Below are 22433 nucleotides of genomic sequence, written 5' to 3'. Positions count from 1 at the left end.
CACCGCATTAAATTTCTCCGAATCTCTGCCACCAATACTTGACGCAGCCAGAATTAATCAAGTGCCTCGCCTCATGGCGCACCAGCCTTCATTCAGGTCAGATACTGTTATTGGAACAACCAGGTCCTTTTAAGGGACAACCAAGGAACATGGTATACAATCTCTATAAATGAATACACTGTTAAGTGTTACTTGGAACAAAAAAAGAAAATTCTGAGCCGCCATCAATGGCCAGGACAATGTTACATTCACTGCTATGTACATATAATAAAGTGAGTGTATATGGGTGCAGCACAGTTATGCCGCCAGCCCCAAAAACCCAAAACATTGCATATTTTAATATTGAAATTTGGTTCCTCTTACTTGCGTACTCCCAAACAAAAATGAAAATTGGTTCCTTGATTCCACAATTAGTTACTTATCCACCTCCGTTTCCGAGCCGGACGCTCCGGTTTGATCTCCAAGTCTGCACGGGCTTCACTTTGGGTGGAAGGCAATGGTTCATTCTCCATCTTTTTAATCACCATGGCCTCCTTCTCGCTTGGCATTGGCAACTTGAAACGCTCACTTCGCTTCTTCAACCTTTCAACTGTGTCCAAGTGTCTATCGTCCAAGGATTTTGCATCGTCGTTCTTAATCTCTGGATCACCAACATCTTTTTGATCACCCAAGGGATGTTGATTTTCAACGGTTTCAACTGTCTTGGAAGATTCATTTGGGAGCTTGCTGGCTAAGGAAGAAGGGCCACCATTGTTAAACTTGTCAATCACCTTAACCTTCAAGGAAGATGATGACTTGGAGTTGACATTGAAATCCCTCTCCTTATGGCTTGTCCAACGTTCCAATTTGGACCGTCCTCTTCTCGAATCTTGCCGCTCATCATCTGAAGAAGCGTCTTCCCTATGTTTTCTTGAAGAGTGACGGTTCAGCAGGATCTCATGCTCACCATTTCCCCACTCAGTTGTGCCTTTCAATTTCACCTGAACAAAGGCAATGATAATCATCGAAAAATAAAAAATATACATATAGTGCTGAAATCTCTAGGACATTTCCAATCGCCCATAACAAAGTAACATATAGTCAAAAACATGAATCTAATATTGTTGAAGATAACTTCATTGGGTCCTAGCACAGAGATCAACCACATACTGATTAATTGATTCAAAGATTTTCTGGACTACCTCTGATTTTCTGACCTTGACCCTTTTAGCCGAGGGAAGAATTTCAGCTGAAACTGCTGATTACCACGTATTTCATACATCATATTTGAGTAATGCATTGTAAATTGTAATTATAAACATTTCAGAAAGTACTTCTATAGCAATAACCAAGGAAGAAAATGTCTTCAAACAATTATAGACAACATTATAGAACAAAGAACAAAGACATCATAGATACTAATCTATGAAAACCAAACAAAGAATGACTATCTAGCTAACACAATGCAGCAATCTTTACAATAATAACCCAGGCATTCACTACCACAGTCTCAACTATAACCAATTCATGTAAAAAAATGGCATTAGCAATGCAATCAATTGATTACTTTACCAAATGGGTGGGAGCAACATCTTATCAACAGTACAGCAAATATAACATTACTCCCAACATCAAAGCCAACAATCCAAGTAAAAATTTCCTAATTGAGTCAGAATCTTAAGGAAAACTCTATTCATATATAAAATTCATATAAAATTTGTACAAGAATGATATGACAATGCCATTCTAGTAAATAAACTCAACTTCATGGGTGTGGTCTCAACTATAACCAATTCATGTAAACAAAATGGCATTAGCAATGCAATTAATTGATTACTTTACCAAATGGGTGGGAGCAACATCTTATCAACAGAGTACAACAACAAATATAACATTCCTCCCAACATCAAAGCCAACAATTCAAGTTAAAATTCCCTAATTGAGTCAGCATCTCAAGGAAAACTCTATTCATACATATAATTCATACAAAATTTGTACAAGAATGATCTGACGATGCCATTCTAGTAAATAAACTCAACTTCATGGGTGCTTGATTTTAAAGTGAAAAAATCCACACTAAGTCACATCCTTCTGTATAAAAATTATATATGAATTTTTGTTTGTATATCAGTACTCAAATCTAAATCAACAAATTTTGTTCTTTTTGTTTTCCGCAAGTATGAATCTCTTTCAATAAATAATTTTTTCCATGTTTTTATCTTCTATGTGCTAATAAATTTATTAGTAACCCAAATTATTTAAATAAAAAATAGTTGGTGCAGCTAATGTCTTTGACTCCTTTCCAAGGTTTCAAAAAGTGGATGCAGTGGTACGGTTGCGATTGCAGGGTGTAAAAGCCGTAGCGTAACAGTTGCGGTAATCGAAATCGTGAATTTTTTATTTTTCACACAATTTGAAAAAAATTTGCACGACACACATATTTTTTTTCTTCAAAATCACATTTATTGGGGTTTAAAATAGATTTTGATCAATTTTTGTTAGTTTTTAAGTATGATCCAATATATTTCCTACTTTTAAATCACTATGAAATGAGCTTTTTAGATTTTAATTCAATAGTTAAATGACTTTATATGTCATAAATCCATATTGTACCTCTTATTTTTATTTATTTTTAAAATGTCTACAAAATTATTTTGGACCAATATTTGAACTAACTAAATAAAAAATGTTTACAATTATTAATGATTATAAAAATAAAAATTGAGACAAACAAAAATTATTTTTGAGCCATTGAATATTGCAAAATGTGTATAATGCATATTTTGTAAGTTTTTTTTTTTGAAAAGGAAACTGTTCAGAATATTGTAAATATATGTAATGGTGTGTAACGGGCCGTTACGATATCGCTACGACCATTACGTAACATCGAAACAACCAATACAGGTGTGAATTTCCGTCACACCACAAAAGCGGGTGTAACGGGTAGTGCCTACCGCCGCAACCGTTACGTAACACCGGTTTTTGAAACCTTGGGTAGTGCCTACCACCACAACTGTTCCGTAACACCGCTTTTTGAAACCTTGCCCTTCATGATCCTAAAACCTAATGAACAATTGACTCAGCTCCTTTGAGATCATGATTTTAAATCAAATTATCAATCAGATTCATACTTTCATGGTACTCAAACCATGATACTAAAAGAGAGATCAAATATCCGAAAGCATGGGAATAATAATGAACATCAACGTTGATTTCAGCTTTCTTAGATTTCAATGAAAGCCCCAAAATTTTTGAAAGAAACTCTCTTGAATGGCGTAGACTGTAAACTGAAGAGTCAATGGATGATGAATATACATGATCAACATGCATTGTGCATACAGTGAACAGAGCAAGCTGATGAGAATATAAAATCAACAAAAGCATTGAAAGTCAATCAAAAGTAGGTCGGCATAAATATTTACTACTACATGATACAATATAGAAGAACTGCATATATACATATCTAATAAATGGGCAGGATAAAATTACACCTGATGTAAGAATAGACCCCCTACTAAACTACACTTGATGTGCAAATTGTTGTTCTTACAAGCCTTAAGATTCATTTTTGGTCAAGCCAACCTCTGGACTGTATCCCTCCTATGTTGTTATAGATAGGTGATTGAGCAACCATCTCATCAACATCACACTTAATTTAACAGTTTCATTTTTATAGTTTATCTAGCAAATTTCAAGTTTATTGTTCGGACACTAGCCATATCCAATCTAGTTGATGCTTGATGTGCAAAACAAGTACAATAAAAGTATAGATCCCAATGGTGGGCTTGGAAAAACATAAGCCCCTTTAAACGTTATAAAGGGATGTAAGTAACTACTCTTACTTTATTTCCAAAATTGTAATATATCAATAAATTTTAGATACCCCAATGCCAGTTGTTTGTTTTCCAGTTGAGCTCTAACAAACTAAAATTTCAAATATTATAAAAGGTATTATTGCAAATATCTTTTACTTATAATACATGTATGCTGTAGAACACCAATGGATCTCTCACAGAAAAAAGAGGTTAGAAAGAGAAAAGCAGAGAAGAGAAAGAGAGAAAGAAAAGGAGAATCGAAAGAGAAAGGGAAAAGGGAAGAAGAACATAGGGAGTCAAGAATAAAAAGTTAAGGGAAGGGGGAAAGAAGGAGGGAGGGAGAAGAAGAGAGAGAAAAGGAGAATAACAGAAAAGAGAGAGAGACTACCAGTGTGCACGGTTCTCTCAAGGCTAACACAATTCTATAACGTAACTAATACACAGGTTGACCATAGTTTGCAATAAACTAATCTTAATTAACTTTTAGAGCATTTTAACCACCAAAAAAGAAAAAAGAAAAAATGAAAGAACAAATAAAGGATGATTTACAAGATTTGAATAATCATATTCTCTAGAAATGAAATTAAATGGCACACAACTCACCAAATTTATAGATTACTTTTAAGAGTCATGGATATGGAAATAGTCACCTAGATCAAGTTTGGTTTAACAGTCAGATGGACTAATAAGATAGCCATTTGACACCCTTTGAATATATACTACCTGCAACAACATTTGAAAATTTATCTATGACATGGTTCCAACACTTCTAAGAATATTAAATTGATCTCTTTGGTATGTCGTTGCATGTTCAGAAGAATAGCAAGTCATATAGCTGACATTGAGTTAGAATGGGAACCACAAATGTCGATTCCTATATCTAAAACCATGACGAGACTACATGTAATTGAATAAATGTTTTTACATTTTCAGAGAAAATAACTAAAAAAATATGACAATACCCCCCCACCCCCAATGATCCTCTTGTCACATAATTTAAAAAATTCTAATAGTGTTGATAGTTGTGTAAGTGATGGTGAGAGTAGTGGCAACGGCGGTTGCATCGATGGTGGTTGTAGTGTGGTATGATGGTGGTGATGGGAAATCATTGTAGGATGGTGGGGGTGGTGATGGTGAAAATGGTAGTGGTGAGGTGGTTGTGGCAGCAATGGTGGTGTGGTGACGTAGAGGTGGTGGTGGTGTAGTTGTTGTGGTGATGGAGGTGGTGGTGGTTGAGGCAGCGATGGCGGTGTGGTGGTGGTGAAGGTAGTGGAGGTGATGGTAGTAAGGTGGTGTAGTCAAGGCAAGCTTTGAGGTAAAGCTGGCAAAGCTGCCCACTTTAGGCCCCCGAAAATTGATTAAAAAGAGGGCACCAAATTCTTTTTAGCTATTATGTTAACCCTAAAAAAAAAAAAAAACCCACTTAAATTTGAAAGGCCCCAACAAAATTCAATGATGAGATTTAACACTAATGAATGGTTTTTACTACTCGAAAAAATCAAAAAGCCAATTGATGTGATGTGATGTGATGTGATGAATTATTTAGAACTAATGAATGGTTATTTCCCAAATGTAGGGATTGTGTATAGAATACGGTTCCCTATTACAGTTACTTTTGGAAAAAGAAACTTTTCAAAGTTGAAGTTGATTACATCTTACCTTCGATCAACCATCACAAGAAAAAATGAATGGATTAACAATTTTATACATTAAAAATGATTTAGTTGATAAGTTGGATTATGCAAGCTTGGTCTTCAGCTTGAATTATTTTGGTCCTTTTTTCTTATTGTAGACTTTGTTATATATTTAAGTAAACTTTAATTGTGTTTAATTTTTATATATGAAACTAACCTTTTTGTAAGCATTTTCAAATTAAAAAAAAAGAAAGAAAGAAGATACATAATCTTTTAATCACGATTATTTTCAATATGTATGAAAGCCCCCATATTGAGAGTTTGCTTTAGGCCCCAAAAAAATCAAAGTCGATCGTAGGAGTGGATGAGTTAACGAGAAATATTCAGAATGATGTGCCATGGTGTATACTTTTTGCAGATGATATCGTGTTAGTGGATGAGACTAGAGGAGTTAACACTAAGTTGGAGACTTGGAAAAAACCACTTGAATCTAAAGGATTTAGGATAAGCATAGCTAAGACAGAGTACGTGGAGTGTAATTTTAATAACAGTAACAATGGAAACAGAGGAAAAGTAAAGATTGAGCACCAAGAACTACCTAAGAGTGAACATTTTCGTTATTTAGGATCGATTATCACAACGATTGAGTAGATTAGAGCATATGTGATCCATAGAATTAAGGCAGAATGGCTTAAGTGGAGGAGTGTGTCTTGGGTACTATGCAATAAACAAGTATCCACTAAACTAAAGGTAAAGTTATATAGAATGGCTATTAGACCAGCGATGTTATATGGGACGGAATGTTGGTCAACTAAGAAACAACATGTAGATAAGATGAGTGTTGCTGAGATGAGGATGCTAAGATGGATGTGTGGCAAGACTAAAAAAGACAGAGTTAAGAATGAGTCTATTCGTGAATGGGTAGTAGTACCGATAGAAGACAAGTTGAGAGAGAATAGATTGAGATGGTTTGGTCATATACAAGGAAAATCAACAGAGGCAGTAGTGAAAAGATGCTATACAGTAACAGTAAATGAAAGTGTTAGGGAAAGGGACAAACCTAAATTGACGTAGGCTAGTGTAGTAAAGAGAGATATGATTCTTCTTATTTTGACTAACCAAATGACCTTTGATAGAGTTAAATGGAGAATAAAGGTTCATGGAGCCGACCCTATTTGATAGGACTTCAGGCTTGCTTTGGTTTGGTTTTGATCTTGGGTGTGGTTATGGAGGAGGTGGCAGTGGTGGTGGTGGTAGTAGAGTGGTAATGGTGGTAATGGTGGTAAAGTGGTGGTTGTAGTAGCGATGGTGGTGGTGGTGATGTGGTGGTTGTAATGATTATGGCGACGATCGTTATAATGATTGCGGCGACGGTGGCAATGTAGTGGTAGCAGCGATAGGTTGGTAGTGATAATGTTGTGGTTGTGGCACTAGTGGTAGTGATGGTAGTAAGGTGGTGGTGATGTGGTGGTAATGGTGGTGGTTGTAGTGGTGGCGGTGGACGGAGGGTGGTAGTAGAAGGGAATGGTAGTGATTGATAGCCAATTGACATTGTTTTAAGGTGATTCTATGATCGAATGAAAAGTTCCTTAGTTTGGAGGAAAGACTAGGCATTCCCACAATTTGTTGAAATAGCTATTCCACAGGAATTACTATTCCCACTTGGATAAGGCATACCAAATAAGGGAGTTCCATTACAGCCCATTCCATCGTAACAAACGTGCTCTTAGTTCATTTCATAATAATTCAACACCAGGGGAAGGCTTTTTCCTCCACAGAATGGCATATTATTGTATCAAGAGATGTAACATACCGGCTCATTCATCCGACCACTTTGGTCATCTTGATTTCTCTTGGAATGGCCCATGGAGTTTTGTTCACCACCCTCTGATTCTTTACTCTTCCTCATGTTCTCTTTATGTTTTTTTTCATGCAACCTATTGTTATCAGAACCACTAATAGCACGATCACGAGTACTTGCCCTTTCCTGCCTTTTCTCATTAATGCTGAGTTGGTTTCCATGTGAATGGACATCTTCCCATCCCCTATGCTGCAAAAGGCTTCCATCCTCAACCCGATCCCGCCTCTTAGGTTGCTCACCATGCCGCCCTATGTCTTTAAATTGGTAACCTCTATCAGCACCTTTATACTCATCCTTCAATCTAGCATGGCTAACCCGTGCTTTGTCTTCTGCAGCTCGAGCACTCCTTACTCCTCCCCGTTCTTCTTCTCTTTCCCGCTTCAATAAACTTTCTTCATATGATTGTTTGATCATGTGCCTCTCATCCCGCTCCCTCTGCCTCTCACCCCTCTCTCTGTGAATCCAGCTCTCTTCTTTGTGTCTGGCAGAATGTTGATCATCATCTCTAGTTCTCACTTGCTCATCTCTCTTACGCAGATCCAAAGCATCATCCCTTTCTCGCTTTCGATGACTAGAGTTTTCTCTATAGCCCCGCAAGATTTCTTCCTTTTCAGCATCCCTCCTCAAATGTTCCTCTTCTTTTCTTCTTTTTCTATGGAGATCATCCACGTTTTCATATCGACTTCTCATATTATCCTCCTTTTCCCTGTGTCGTGATCGCACATCTTTATCGTGATGGGCCCTTAAATTACCATTATCAAACTGTTTCCTCAACTGAAGATGTTCATCTTTGTCCATCCTCTCACTTTCTTGAACCTTGTTCCGGTGCCTTGACCCTATTTCATCATCACGCTCTCGCTTCCTTGTGTCTTCAGCTCTAGTCCGCATACCATGTGGATCCTCATCTTGCCATTGCCAAGCTCCCTCAGAATCATCTCTCTCTTTTCGCCTATCTATAACCTCAGTTTTCCTGTGCAAGTGATGGGCCAAGTGAGGATCCCAATCTCTACGAGAATAGGCATCCTCCCGACCTTTTTCCACCAAACGATTTTTGTCCATCTCATGTCTCTCATCACGACCTTTGCTTCTAACACTAGGCTCATCTTCACCATGGGGTCGCTTCAAATTCACCATGCGTGTAGAATGTCCACGCTCAACAACTTCCTCGTCAACACTATCATGCAATTTCTGATAATCTCTGCTGCTCCCTGACCTTCCTTTGCTGTTATCACTACTTCTCGATGCCTTTAAGTCCCCTCCATCATCAAATTCTTGAAGAGAAGATTGTTCAACTCGCGAACTTAACTTTTGCTTTTTCACAGAAGGCAAAGGATTTTCATCTATGCGGGTATCAGTTGTAGTTCTTGCATCCAAGGTCACTTCCTCTCTATCCATTCCAGAGCTTCTACCGGCCAGCACCAGCTCATCATGCAAACCATCACCATGTTCAACATCAAGATCCTCAGCACTCCCAACAGTGACGGGAGATGATAATCGAGGGATATGTTCTTCACCAATGCTTTCAACTGAACCTTCTTTCTGATTGTCACGAAATCTTTTATCCAGTGTACTTTCACTATGGGTCATATTGGGGGATCTGTCGTGTGTTCTTCCCTTTGTCTGCCTGGATTAAGAAGAAAGTTAGATAGAGGTATTAATTAACTTCAGATGCAATGTAACAAAATGAAAATTAGTTTAAATTCCTAGGTCAATTTATTCAACGTATAGAAAAATCATAACCATGATGACAACATAAACCACAAGAATAATTGGAAGATGTGTCAAACATTAAATATGTGCAGAGGTTTCTCAAGAAGAAGATAGTGGTTAATTTGAGCTATGAAAACATCACTGATCTAGGCCACCAAATCAGCACTACATACAACTTGAAAGCCGGGAGGAAACAAACTAGTACATATATACATATAGAAATAAGACAGAATAGTACAAATTCCAGGAATAGTTGGTTATAACAATCCCGAAGAAAAATGATTCAGTTCATGACAAGCATTCAATTCTTCAGTTGGTCCTCCTTGAACAAAGTAAGCATTTTACAAGCACTTTGTTTTTCGTTAGGGCTAGAATGACAGTTAATAATAAGAACATGATTTAGTCCTCATTCTATTTCAATTCCTCAACATGCATTCAACTGCTTATGAGACTACATTCAGTAGCATTTTATAAGCACATAGTTTGTTATTTGCTTGCTTACCTCTTTTTTCTTCTTGCTCACTGGCACATATGACATAAATCAATCAAGTGCCTTTGATCAATTAACTTCCATTATTCCATAAATGTAGTACAAAGAATTATCAGGTTAGCGAGAGTTAAATTAACTTAAAAACTTTATGCTAAAGAAAATGAACTGAATTTAATCCAACATTATTTCATACCTATCCTCATAGAGGGTGCCAACATCTCTTCCTGTTAATGGGGGCAAAGGCAAACTTCCATCTCCCTCAGTAAGGTTATCCGGAACAGAATTCATGGAGGGTGATTTTCTTTCAATCAGTTCCCTCTTCCTACCATTATAGGCACGCGAGGAACCATCAAAATGTACAGTTTCTTCCTCTGCAACATCACATTCAATTTCATGGCTTCCCCTGAAATCCTCCCTCGAGTAATCCTTTTCTGGCTGCTCTGTGACATCATTTCCCCTAATGGAATCATCATCTGCTGAATCCTGCAAAACAATCTGTTTCCCAAACAATATAAGTGCAATTGAATTGCACATATGGTGTAAAGATATGCATCAGAATAATAAGATTGATATCAATGTGTTCATGGACAGTGTTGACCACTCACCTCAATTATTGCATCAGAATCACGTATACGAGGTGGCCGAGTATCAATGGACGGGAGACGCTCACCATAACCAGTTTCCACCTGTATTGCTCTTCCAGTTGGCTGGTAGGAAACCACATAAACCAGTGAACCCAAAAACTGGCACGAGAAACTAACTCTATGCATTTAAAGAGTTCCATTTTTACTAGATACATTAAAATCTAAATAATGACCAAGTTATCTTCAGGACTAGGAAAATACAAAAACAAAAAATACTACAAGATCAACACCAACACATACCAATGGTGGCCGCACATGTGCAGATCCTTTTGCTATATCACTTTGTCCAGCATCCATCTTCCCAAGATTTCCATTTTCAGATGAAATATCATTAATACCTGCTGCTGCAGCTAATTCTGGCGGCAGATCTGGATCATACTCCTGAATTGAGAGCAATAAAAGATAAAAACTCCTTTGCTTGTTTTTTTAGCCACAAAAGGTGACTTAGGCAAGGAAAGATACTAATAGTCATGGGCGGAGCCAGAACTCCGAGATTGAGGGGGCCATCTAAAGAGCATTATCGTTCTTGCCTCTCCTCTATGTTTTCTTTGAAATCTCTATATTTTTATAATTGTCATTTTGTCTTATTTTTTTTATTACTATTGATTAGTAGCTTTTCAAATAACTAATGAACTCTTTGTTAGTGTTTAATTAATTAGAATGAATAAAAATATAACGGTTATTTCATTAGAATGTATACTTCACGTTTGGTTCATTGAAAAATGATATAAAAAAAAATTATAAATTAAATCATCATTAATTATTAAATGATCATTTAAAAAAAACTTAATGAATGAATGAAGCAATACCTTAATTTTTTTTCACTACCTTAATTAGTGAATAAACTGAGTCTCCACCCTTTCAAATATTATGGCCTTCCTTTTAAAATTAATACACAAGTTTTGTCATCTCTTTTAGCTTTCCCCCCCCCCCCCCCCCCCCTCCCTCTTTCCTTTGCCCCTGGATACATCACTATGAGAAAGCACTTTATTACCTGTTCTGTTCTCCCACTTTCATAGACGCGAATTTTGCTTTGCATGGTTGCCTCCAGGCGAAGTTGTTCCTGCAGAATTTAAATTCAGCATCCTCTCAGATTCCATCAATATAGGAAAGGACACAATAAACGGTAATACTTACCAACTGTTTGCAATAATGTTTCCAATTCTCCTCATTCAAACCAAAGTTAAAAAAATCTGATATATCAATACCAGGGAGCCTCCACGGTTTTTCCTCAAAACTATCAACGTCAACTTCAAATATAGTCCTGTGAATAGTTGAGAAGGTCAAAAAAAGCAAAATTTCACATTTAAATGTGTTTCCAACATGAAATATATATATATATATATATGTACATAATAAAACAAAAAGCAGGTTACAGCATCTTTAGTTATGTAAACCAGAATTTCCTGCAACAGAAACAGTGCCTGTTTCTGCAGCTTCTGCTGTGCTACAATGCCGAGGCATTACAAACGAGCAGAAAAAGCCACCAAACAACCTCAACATGAATAACTGTTGGAATTCAGAAAAAGCTAAGCCCACACTGTAAGATAAAAAAACATGAAAGGAAGATGGGAAGTTTTTTTTTCCTTTCTGTTCTTTTTTTTTTTTTTTTTTTTTTTTTTTGGGTCGGAGGGCGGGGGAGACATCAAAGAAACAGATTACCTGATTGAGAAAAATTGTGACCGAATGTCCTAATTGGGAAGGCCATTTACAGTGTTTATGTTTTATATCGAAAGTTTTATAAGACAGCTACAAGGCCAGCAATGTTGCAAGAAAAATGCCCTGGCTCTACAATATTCTTTGACTGACATCCTAAAGCAATGCTTCTTTGACTGACATTCTCTACAAAATTCTCTGCCAGGTTCTCCCTACAAATCAATTCAAGAAGTTAACAAAACATGATAGCCTTCAGGTAATCTTGTTGCCATGAATTTTCACCACCATATCATTTCAAGGCTGTCATACTATTACTATAAAGAACTTTCCAAGGCCTATCCTTTGCTAACTCCCGCATATCCTAAAAACCTACAGAGCATTACTCCTCTTTCTATGATTCTATATTAGAATGCACTATCCTTTCTAACCTTAAATCTCAGCAGCAAAAGACATACATTATGAATCTCTTCCCATGCAATAGTTTAATCATCAAACAACACAAAAAGAAATACTCAGTGAAAACCATACTAGGAAATTAATTTGTGTCCACTCTTTACTTCAATTTGTATTACGATCGTTACTGCTCCACTTTAAATCCCTCTATGTTTCCTCTAAATTAAATAATAAATATCAATTTCCCAATCTTTTTCCTCCTAAACACACATTAATGTGTACTAATTGGGCTTCTTTTTTTTTTTCTTTTGTTTCTTTTTTTTAAATTTCCCTATCTCCTTGACATTAGTAAACAAACAAGTTGCACATGGGTGAAGAGAAGGAAATTGATCATTGGCATGAGAAGTCATCAATCGAAATAGGCCATGTCTAAGCCTCACCTTAAAATGGAACATAATCATGACAACATTTAACAATTTCAGCAAAAATTCTTTTCAACAACTTAAACAATAGAACAACAAAAGAGTGGTAAAAAAATGATGTCACTCTAACAAGATAATATAGCAAAGTTGTTCATCTTCTCATGTGGGATACAGTACTATCATGATGTCCTGAAAAATATCATTTCGTACTGAATATAGCAAACAGGGCATTCCTGTGAATCTCATTTCGTACTGAATTGTGCCAAAAGGTACGCCTGGTACATAACGTTTTATCAAGAGCTTGGTAGAATGGGGACCCAATTTCGTTCTGTGTATTTTTCGGTTTGCACTGGACTGGATAATTTTGGGCTTGCCAGGGTCTACTAGGATATGTAATGGTTGGCAATTTTTCTGGAAAGCAATACAAAAATATCTTCATATCATCAAACCTGTGTAACATTATTAATTACAAAAAAAAAGGAAGAAGAAGAGAGTTCAATCAAAGAACAAACATGATCAATTGACCTCAACAATAAAGCACCTTCCTAAACATTGATTTCATTGTCTTGGGACCATGGCCATGAGCTTAGCAGAGTGAATCAATGAATGCAGTAGCAGTGGCGGCAGCTGCTATGGAATGGGAAATGAGAAGGAGCAGTGAGGGGAACTGTGGCAAGCACTCAGTGATTTCTGCAAGTGAGTTTTGGGACTCAAAATTTAGCTGCCAATGGTCGAGGATTTAAGGATCCAAGCGATTGTGGAGAAGAAAGGGTTACATAAAGGAAAAAGATAAACACGTGATTTGGGGGTTGAGAAGGATCTAGAAGCAACATCATGTTTTACTTTAAGTTTATTTATTTATTTTTTTTTGATCAGCAACAAAAGAAAGTTTTATTAAAATAAGGAAAAGAGAAGACAACAAGATACAAAGGAGGACAAATAGTTCTCAAAAGCAAAAGCCAGCAAACAACTAAGAAAAACACACAGCCTTCCATTCACAAGAAATTAACAAAACCGGGATTCCCCTAAACGAGGGAGCAACTAAGGCCCCAAAAGATGCCGGAAATCCTATTTTCTCCCACATCGACCGTACGTCAATACTTTTGTCCTCAAAGATCCACGCGTTCCTTTCCAACCATATGACTCAAAATAGAGCAAAAACTACATAAAGCCCCAACAACTTTGCTTTTTTGTTAATGCCCAAAAAACGAAAATCAATAGAAAGCATTGAACTACATGACTTGGGCACCACCCAAGCAAGACCACCCCACGCAAAAAACTGCTGCCACAACCCCTTTGCCACTGGACAGTGCAACAAAAAGGTGATTCAGAGTCTCCCCCTCTTCCTTACACATAATGCACCATTGAGGAGAAAGATAACGGTAAGGCCTCCTCCTTTGAAGAACATCGTTGGTCAAAATACTCCCACGAACCGCAGACCATATAAAAACCTTCACTTTGAGAGGCATAAAAGATTTCCAGATTCTTTTGTGAAGAGGAAAAAGTGGAATATTTGGCTTGTCAATGATCTTATTGAAAAAGGATTTGCAAGAAAAAATTCTGGAATTATTCAAAAGCCAAACCAACTTATCACTCGAGGAAGAAACCAATGACAAATACTCAATGCGAGACAACAAGGATGCTAAATCCCCAGCCTCTCTATTACTGAGATTTCTAGCAAAACTAAGATTCCATGCAATTGGAGCAGAACTAGAGCATGCCAACAACAAAATGGAGAAGCCGTGAGAATTTGCTATCCTATAAAGACCCGGGAAGTCACTATCAAAAGAAGAATTTCCCACCCAAATATCCTCCCAAAATCGGATTGACTCCCCATTTCCCACCTTTAGAGAGAGAAATCTAGAAAAAAAAAGAAGGGAAGATATGAGATATCAACTTCCAAGGAGATCAACAATTACCCCTCAAAACCATATGACTAGATATGAACCCCATACTTGCTCTTAATAATAGAATGCCATAATGAGTCACTCTCCAAAGGAAATCTCCATAGCCACTCTCCAAGGAGAGCAAGATTTCTTGCTATAATGTTCCCTAGGCCAAGCCCCCCTTTATCCTTAGACAACGAAATAGTCTCCCATCTCACCAAGTGCATCTTTTTGCCCTCATACGTTAAGTTAATTACTTATTTTAAAAAAAGTATTAAATACATAATTCATAGCATTAAATCTGAAACAGTATCCTGCAATGCACTCCTACTAGTATGTACGATACAAACAATGAAAACGGCACATACGGGATTAACAACTTTGCATCACTGGCACTATATCCAAACCCTAATAGTATAATGCAAAAACCAGCTCGCCATACTCTGCATGTATCATAGCCATCCTAGTTCCTACTACAGGATAAGGAACTAAAGACTCAAACATCTCCATATACACATAAGCTCAATAGAAACTGCACATAAAGATAATGATTTTTTTTTTAAAAAGGGCTGTCAACATGATACATGAACTTTCTCCACAATTCAATAACTTTAGAATAAAAAAGGGAGGGTTAATTACACTAATGGTCCTCAAAATATACGTTCAACTTTAGTTCCCAATCTTTTAATTGTTCCACTCTGGTCGCCAAAGTATGCAATTTGTTACACTTTAGTCCCAAAACTCAGTGTCGTTCAAAATCAGTAAGAGAATGAGAAATATTTTTGAAATTTTTATATGAAGTCTCAACAAAATCAAAATGACTAAAATATGCATATGATCTAAAAGTAAGCATTTTGTAGTTGTAGGATTTTGGGTCTTAAAATATGTGTTTTATTTCATTTTTGTCTCCAAACTGTGAACTTTTTTACATTTGTATCCCTAACTTTCTTATGTTGTTGTATTTGTTTTGTAAAATTATGAAATACTCCTTTGCATAACTAATTTTAAACGGTGCTGACTCTAGGGACTAATGTGTAACCAATCCATAGTTTGGGGACCAAAGTGAAACAATCAAAAATTTGAGGACTAAAGTGTAACAAAACACATACTTCAAGAATCATTCATGTAATTAATCGAAAAAGAATCAAAGACATAATATAGCAAATTCAAGAATCTAAAAAGAAGCAGCAATATGCTCAACTAATAACACATGCCATCATCAAAACAAAGCATAATTAAGCATATAAATAATATATACAGCAAGTGCAACTATGTGAAGGTTACTTGTGCGATGGAAGTGTGAAATCCAACCCACTGCCAAAACCACGTCCTGTTGTTCCAAAACCACGTCCTGTTGTTCCAGGTGTTCCAAACCCTGGAACAAAACCTTTCTGCATTGGAGAAGCATTTTTTATTCCTGTTGGCCGCCAATCACCTCTACCACGGCCGACAACAGGCCCCATGTTGACTGGCGGACCAACTTGACCTGGGACTCCTCCAGGGCCAAAAGGAGCTGCTCCAGGCATCAGAGCTGCACCAGGTCTCACATACTGCACAGTTTGAAAAAACAAAAAAAAAAAAATTGACGATAAAACTAACACTTAACAAAGAGGAAAAAGAAATTAATTGACACAAGCTTGCAATAACAATGATTTAAACATCTTATGGTAAAATTTTGCAGTTATCAGTATCAAACAAAATCAATGGAATGTCCAGATAATCAATTTGTAAGCATCCTCATGCACGGACATCCCAATTTCAAGAAAACAGTAACTTTTCACTATTTTTAGAATTATAGAGATTATTAAATTATTTCAAGTTACATCCGTGCATTTAAAATCTATTTGACAGTAAACGGATTTCGTAAAAGAAACAAAGAAAATAAAGATAACTTACACAAGAAGTCCATAAAGAAAAGCATTTCTAACCAAAAAGAAAGAAGAAATCGACAAATTAGGAGTGCAGACCATGATAACTTTTACATGTAAATCAGAAGATTTACCAGAGCATACAAGACGAGAAAGGCAATTTCCATAATTCTTGCCTACGAGCTTGCTTGGGCATCTCGAAATATGCAATTGGAAAGAAAATAAACCAAAAATAAATAAAAACAAAATGTATTCAATTAACTAAAAATCAAATTTGGAAGTTTAAACATCTTGGAATTGCTAAAACTTTATCCATGAAATTTATTACAAAAGTTCGAAAAAATTTAGCCAACTGTGTGTTGTGCTTTTTCAATTACATAATCTGGCTTTAACAATCAAGAGTAACTTGCTTTTAAGACTTTCATCAAAAAGATTCCATCATTTCATTGCATTATGCACATGGTTTGTGGGCACCAAAAATGCAAGACCAGTGTGTGGCTTCAATTTTTTTTTTTCTTTTTCTTTTTGGATCAGCAAGCTTGTGTGGCGTTATTAAAAAGGCTCATAAACTCTTGCAACCAAAATGCTACATACTGAAAACAAACAATCAAACGAATAATGTCAACCACTGCCGGACACCACCAATCAACTACCAAGGTCAGCTATGCCTCAAAGAAACTCATTGAGCAAACTGCCTGAAACTGTTCAGCCAATCAAGAACCGTCCAGTGCACAAGGCCTGATGTAATCGAAATTAAATAAACGCCGAACATGAACTATTGTAGCTCAAGCATGCCACTGCCACCTGCTTTTGCATCTAAGATAGTACAGCTGATGAAATTAAAGGACTCCCATGTTTAAAGCTGTATGAGCTTTATCAGTAAATGAACACATCCACATTTACAGCTGATTCTCAACACTGTTAGCATGTAGTAGGCATCATCGTGAAGTGGTTTCCCTGGCACTAATAATTTAGTTTCATTGGAATTTGGAAAAGGATATTCGAAAGGACCGGTTGCTTAATTATAGTGTTGATTTCAGAATCTGTATATTTTGTAGCAATTTCGTTTTATAAGAAAAAAAGGCATCAGTACAATAACAAATCCCACCATTTGTGGTCACTCTCTTTATTAAAATATTTCCAAACATCATACTGAAAAGCATATACAAGGACATTGATCAACACTGTGAGCACTAAGTTTCACAACATAAATGAACCCAGTATCATTTGAAGTGTACAATAATTACAATTCAGATTACATTTCAAATTCTCATCACACAAGGGGAAAACACAAAACCCCACATGTACAACATCACTGACCTTAAACTGAGAATGATACGGATGATATGGATGATTGCTGTACCCAATCTTTGGCGGAACAACCACTCCTCCATTCACTTTGGCTGCATCGCCCAATTCTTTTCTCTCACCGTCTGCCCCCTGTGCTGCATCTTCACCCCACTCTCGCTCTTCCATTGGCTGATGACCCAGTTCGGTATCACCAACAATAACCAAAGGATCGCCATCTTCGTCCTCATCGTCACTTCCAATCACTCCAGTCTTTCCCATCGCCATCGGTCCGTGGTTATCATTCAATACAATCTGCAAATCATCCTCACTATCACTGTCCCAATCATCACCCTCACCGCTCGCTACATCCCGCATCACAAAATTCGAGTCACCTCGATTATCCACAGCATCCGAAACACCAGGAATCGATAGACCAGGTATCACTGGCTCCGAACCCAAATCTTCAATCCCAGTATTGACCTCTTCTATATCAAATTTCTCAAAATTATCGTTTTTATCCAAAGAACATTCATCTTTTGCAACCAATAGATCATCTTTATCAGCTCTCTCCTCGACAACAACATCAATCCCGGACTCATCTATCAAATTTGGAAATTTCAAATCGCCGCCACTCTCCAAAACCCTAGGCACACTTGGCTCCGGCAAACCCAACCCCCAATTACTCACCCCCTCAGCTAAACCATCTTCTTTCTCCACTTCTTGACTTTGCGGCTTACCATCCAAATCCAAATTCAAATTCAAATTCCGATGAGAATCGGAACTTGAGGCGAGACCCAGTTCGGGGGCAGCGTTATCGGAGTTGAAAACTAGGGTTTGGTTCTGGTGAGAGCTGGTGAAATTGAAATTAGGGTTAGAATTAGGAGCTATTAAGAGAATATCTTCATCATCGCTCTGAATGTTGAGATCGATCGCGCGGTTCTGAGAGAGAGCAGACGATTGGAGGGGTCGGAGGACGTCAGTGTATAGATCTCCGAACTCGTCATCGTCGTCTTCCATGAGAATGAGAGAGAGAGAGAGAGAGAGAGAGAGAGAGAGAGACGAATAGAGAGCTTTTTAGAGAGCGAATGGGTTTTCAGGTTTGTGTAGGCACAAAGATATATGACAATGTAAATGGGGATTATATATGAAGATCTACATTGGGTAACATATTTGATTGAACCATCTTTATTTTTTTTAAGCTCGTGTTAAAAAAAAAAAAAAAAAAAAAAAAAAAAAAAAAAAAAAAAAAAAAAAAAGAGAAGAAGAAGAAGAAAGAAGGGTACTATAAGGTACTATAATATTTGTGAGTCATAATTTTATAATAATCAGCGGACTGTTAGATTTAATTAAACGACAATGCTACGTAGTTTAAATTTTGTGGTTCAAAAATGGTTCAAATGGTCAAAACGACTCGTTTTGAGTACAGAACAATATAAAAATGGCCAAAACAACGTCGTTTTGGCCATTTGAGTCACTTTTGAGTCACAAAATTTGAGTTACAAGACATTTTTCTTAATTAAATTTTTAAAAAAAGATTCGCTGTTGAGGTAAGCAGAGATTGCACCAATTTCAATACATAAAATAAAGTCACGAGTGGAATATAGCACTGTTAATTTTATCAAATAAATGAGTGGTTAGTTATGTCCCAAGAATCAAGGCATGCTAACTTGTATGGAAGGTTAGTGCCTTTTCACGCTGCCACAACCCTTGGTGGTTCTGACTACGTGTTTGATTCAACAATTTAAATAGAGATTTAGAAGATGAAAAGAAATAGATAGATGAAACGTGAATGATGGCTTTGTTTGGAAACTCGACTATTTTAATTGGTTTTTTTGACTATTTTATGAGATCAAAAAAATTGTGTTTAGGATGATTTGTGAATTATTATTTATTTATTTTTTTTGTAGTTAAATGGTTGTGAGAAAAAAAAATGATTGATTGATAAATAGAATGTGACATTTTATTTTATTAACTATTTTATTTTTTTTTTTAGTCTTTATTGACTATTTTAACCAAAAAAATTATTCCCAAATAGGGTCAAAATATAACTGTATTTTATTTACATATAATATATCTTTTCTTTTTCCATTTTTAAATTTCTTTCTAAATCCATGAACCAAATACAATTTTCATGATTTTAATACTGAGAGGTCAATTTGTGCAAACAAATGGGGTCGAGCTAGGTAACATCATTTGGTGAAAATTGGGTTGCACGATGGGCCAAAAAGGAGCTATTGAGTAGCTCGGTCGGTTACAAATGTGTTGCTAGGGCTTGAACTTAGCTATCTAGGGATAAAACCTTTATCATACCGAGATGGTTACAAATAGTGGGCCAAGCTAGGTGTAGCTTGGCAGGTTTCCAGCTTGTTAGGGTCATTACGGTTTGGCCATGATGAGCACAGAGCCGAGGTAGCTCGGTTGGGCATGGTCAGCCGAGCAGAGTATTAGGCCATCTCACTTGACTTGCAGTAAGAGGGGAGTTCTAGGGATAAGCATTATCCTTGGGTATGTGATTCTTAGGAAGACTCTGCTAAGCAGAGTTAGAGTCTTATTGGGATTGTGTTAAGCAGATTCTAGAAAAGCTCATGCCAGGACCTATGCACAAGTATTGAAATTTTTACCCACGAATACACAGAGCTTTTGGTATCTATTGTCTATTGTGCTAATTTAGGCATCGGAGAGGTTTTCGGCACACCTCCGCTAGCTAGTTCACGTTTTTATTTTTCAGGTAGCAAAGCGATGACGTTTGGAGAAGTGTAAACTTGGTCAACAAGATTATATGAGAAGATTATTTTGTGCTCGTACAAATACCAACACAAAATTTTAATTTTATTCATATCAACCCTAACCTTTTAAACCAAAACTTTAACTCTATCTCACCCTCCCAAAACTCTAAATCCTAAATTCTAAACCCGGTGGTTTTAACCTCATCGTTCCTCCTATAAACCAATGCCATTGCCATGTCTCTCCCACTCGCGACCACCACCTAGATTTCCTCTAAAAGCCAACAATCTCTTTTCCTCACATAACTAATCGTGATTTTCCCTCCTTGTCGACCTTTCCAACCACCACTCTAATTTGTAATCTACCCAGATCTGCTTCGATAGTCTATGACTAAACCACCACCATTTGTTCGAAGGTATATGTCTGAACTCCTGCCATTTGTTCGGTGGTCTACATTGCCTAGATCTGGTTCGATAGTCTATGATTGAACCACCATTATTTGTTCAGTAGTGTACATCCGAACTAACATCGTTTGTTCGACACTGATTTTTCAAACTAGATGCTACAACTTTGATCTTTCTCTATTTGTATCCATCTTATTGGCAATCTCCCTTTGTCTTAGTCTGTGATAGCAAAAGTGAGTTGGTGGGCACTACATATAGCACCACTGTAAAGGTGGTAAGGCTACTAAAGGGTCATTTGGTTTTCATTTTGGACTAAAAATTCACAAAGGACAAAAAAAAGTCAAAAAATCACAAAAGGACAAAAATCAAAAAAATACAAAAAAAAAATACACAATTCCAAAGCTAAAAAGCCAAAAAAGTTAAACAAGAATACCAAACGATTAAAAAAGTCTCAAGCTAAAAAAGTCAAAAAAGCTAAAAAGCCAACTAAAAAAGTCATTGCCAAAAGAGTACTAATGTGGTAGAAAGTAGCAAAGATGGAGAGACAAAGAGACTAAGAGAAAAGGAGAGGGACAGAGGTTGATAGATTTGGCAATGATAGTGAAGAACTAGGCTGTCAAAAGTGGGAGCCGACAACAGTTTGCTAGAGAAAGGGCAGGGGAGGTGGGGGTGGAGGTATATTTGGGAATTGTGGTGAGGGTTCAAAGTAAATGAGGTGATAAGCTATTTTGGTAAGTGGGGATTCAAAGAAGTGAGGGGTCCTAAGGAAAGTCATGAGGCTATTAGCAGCGGTTTTATTTTTTTCATTATGATCCTCTTGATATTTGATTAAGATTAATACACCTTTTTTAGTTATAATCTTTGTAATATTTGATTATGATTAATTATGGTATTAGTTATGATTTGATAATGATTAATTGTAGTATTGGTTATAACTTAATTATGACATCTTGTAGTTGTTATTTTGGTTACAAAAAAGTATTTGATTATGCTTAAAGTGGTGTTTGGTTATGACCCTACTTTATTATGACTCATTGTGATGTTAATTATGAATTATTATGGTTGTTATTTTAGTTATGACCGAAACAATGTATGAATATTATTTTAGTTATGACCGAAACAATGTTTGATTATGATTCATTGTAGTCTTTTTAGTTATAATAAAGAATGATTTAGTTATGACGTTTTGTGGTATTAACATTACAAAATGTCATAACTTGCATATTGTATACCCCTTTTAGGGGTTTATGGTAGAAAAGACTACACACATTTATAGTTTTTAAAATATGCATTTCGTGTCAATCTAGTCATTCAAACTTTAATTGTCAATTTAATTCTTAAAATTTTCAATTTTAGTGAATTTGGTCAAAAGGACCATTTAAATAATGATAATAAAATACACATATAGTGTCCAAAATATGTGTTATGTATTAGTCTCTAAAATTTTAATTTTGTCAATTTAGTCCCGAAAATGTTGATTATGACGACAAGACATAACTTTATAATATTGAGTGACAAAATTGAAACTTTAGAAACCAAAGTGATACAAAACAAACACTTTAGGGACCATAATTGAAATTTATAATTATTTGGTTAATAATTTAAACAACGGCTTGGAATTGCGGAGAATAAAAGGAATTGAACCCCAGAAGATCCA

General features: G+C 36.4%; 1 protein-coding gene across 1 annotated transcript; it reads right to left on the bottom strand.

The window, feature by feature from the left end:
• Positions 1-110: 110 nt before the first annotated feature.
• On the bottom strand, positions 111-18829 carry LOC114276786 (FIP1[V]-like protein). Its single transcript, XM_082868391.1, has 9 exons — positions 17679-18829; positions 15775-16040; positions 11271-11397; positions 11128-11196; positions 10374-10514; positions 10095-10196; positions 9683-9984; positions 7242-8913; positions 111-980 (listed from the first exon to the last, which is right to left on the bottom strand). The coding sequence occupies exons 1-9, from the start codon at positions 18663-18665 to the stop codon at positions 411-413; spliced, it is 4236 nt and encodes a 1411-aa protein (XP_082724517.1). The 5' UTR covers positions 18666-18829; the 3' UTR covers positions 111-410.
• Between the last annotated feature and the right edge of the window lie 3604 nt (positions 18830-22433).

This window comes from Camellia sinensis, chromosome 5, assembly GCF_055761805.1.
Source record: "Camellia sinensis isolate YWXY chromosome 5, ASM5576180v1, whole genome shotgun sequence".
NCBI classification, from domain to species: domain Eukaryota; kingdom Viridiplantae; phylum Streptophyta; class Magnoliopsida; order Ericales; family Theaceae; genus Camellia; species Camellia sinensis.
Note: the sequence above shows the minus strand (reverse complement) of the source record. Positions and strands in the feature narration are given on the sequence as shown.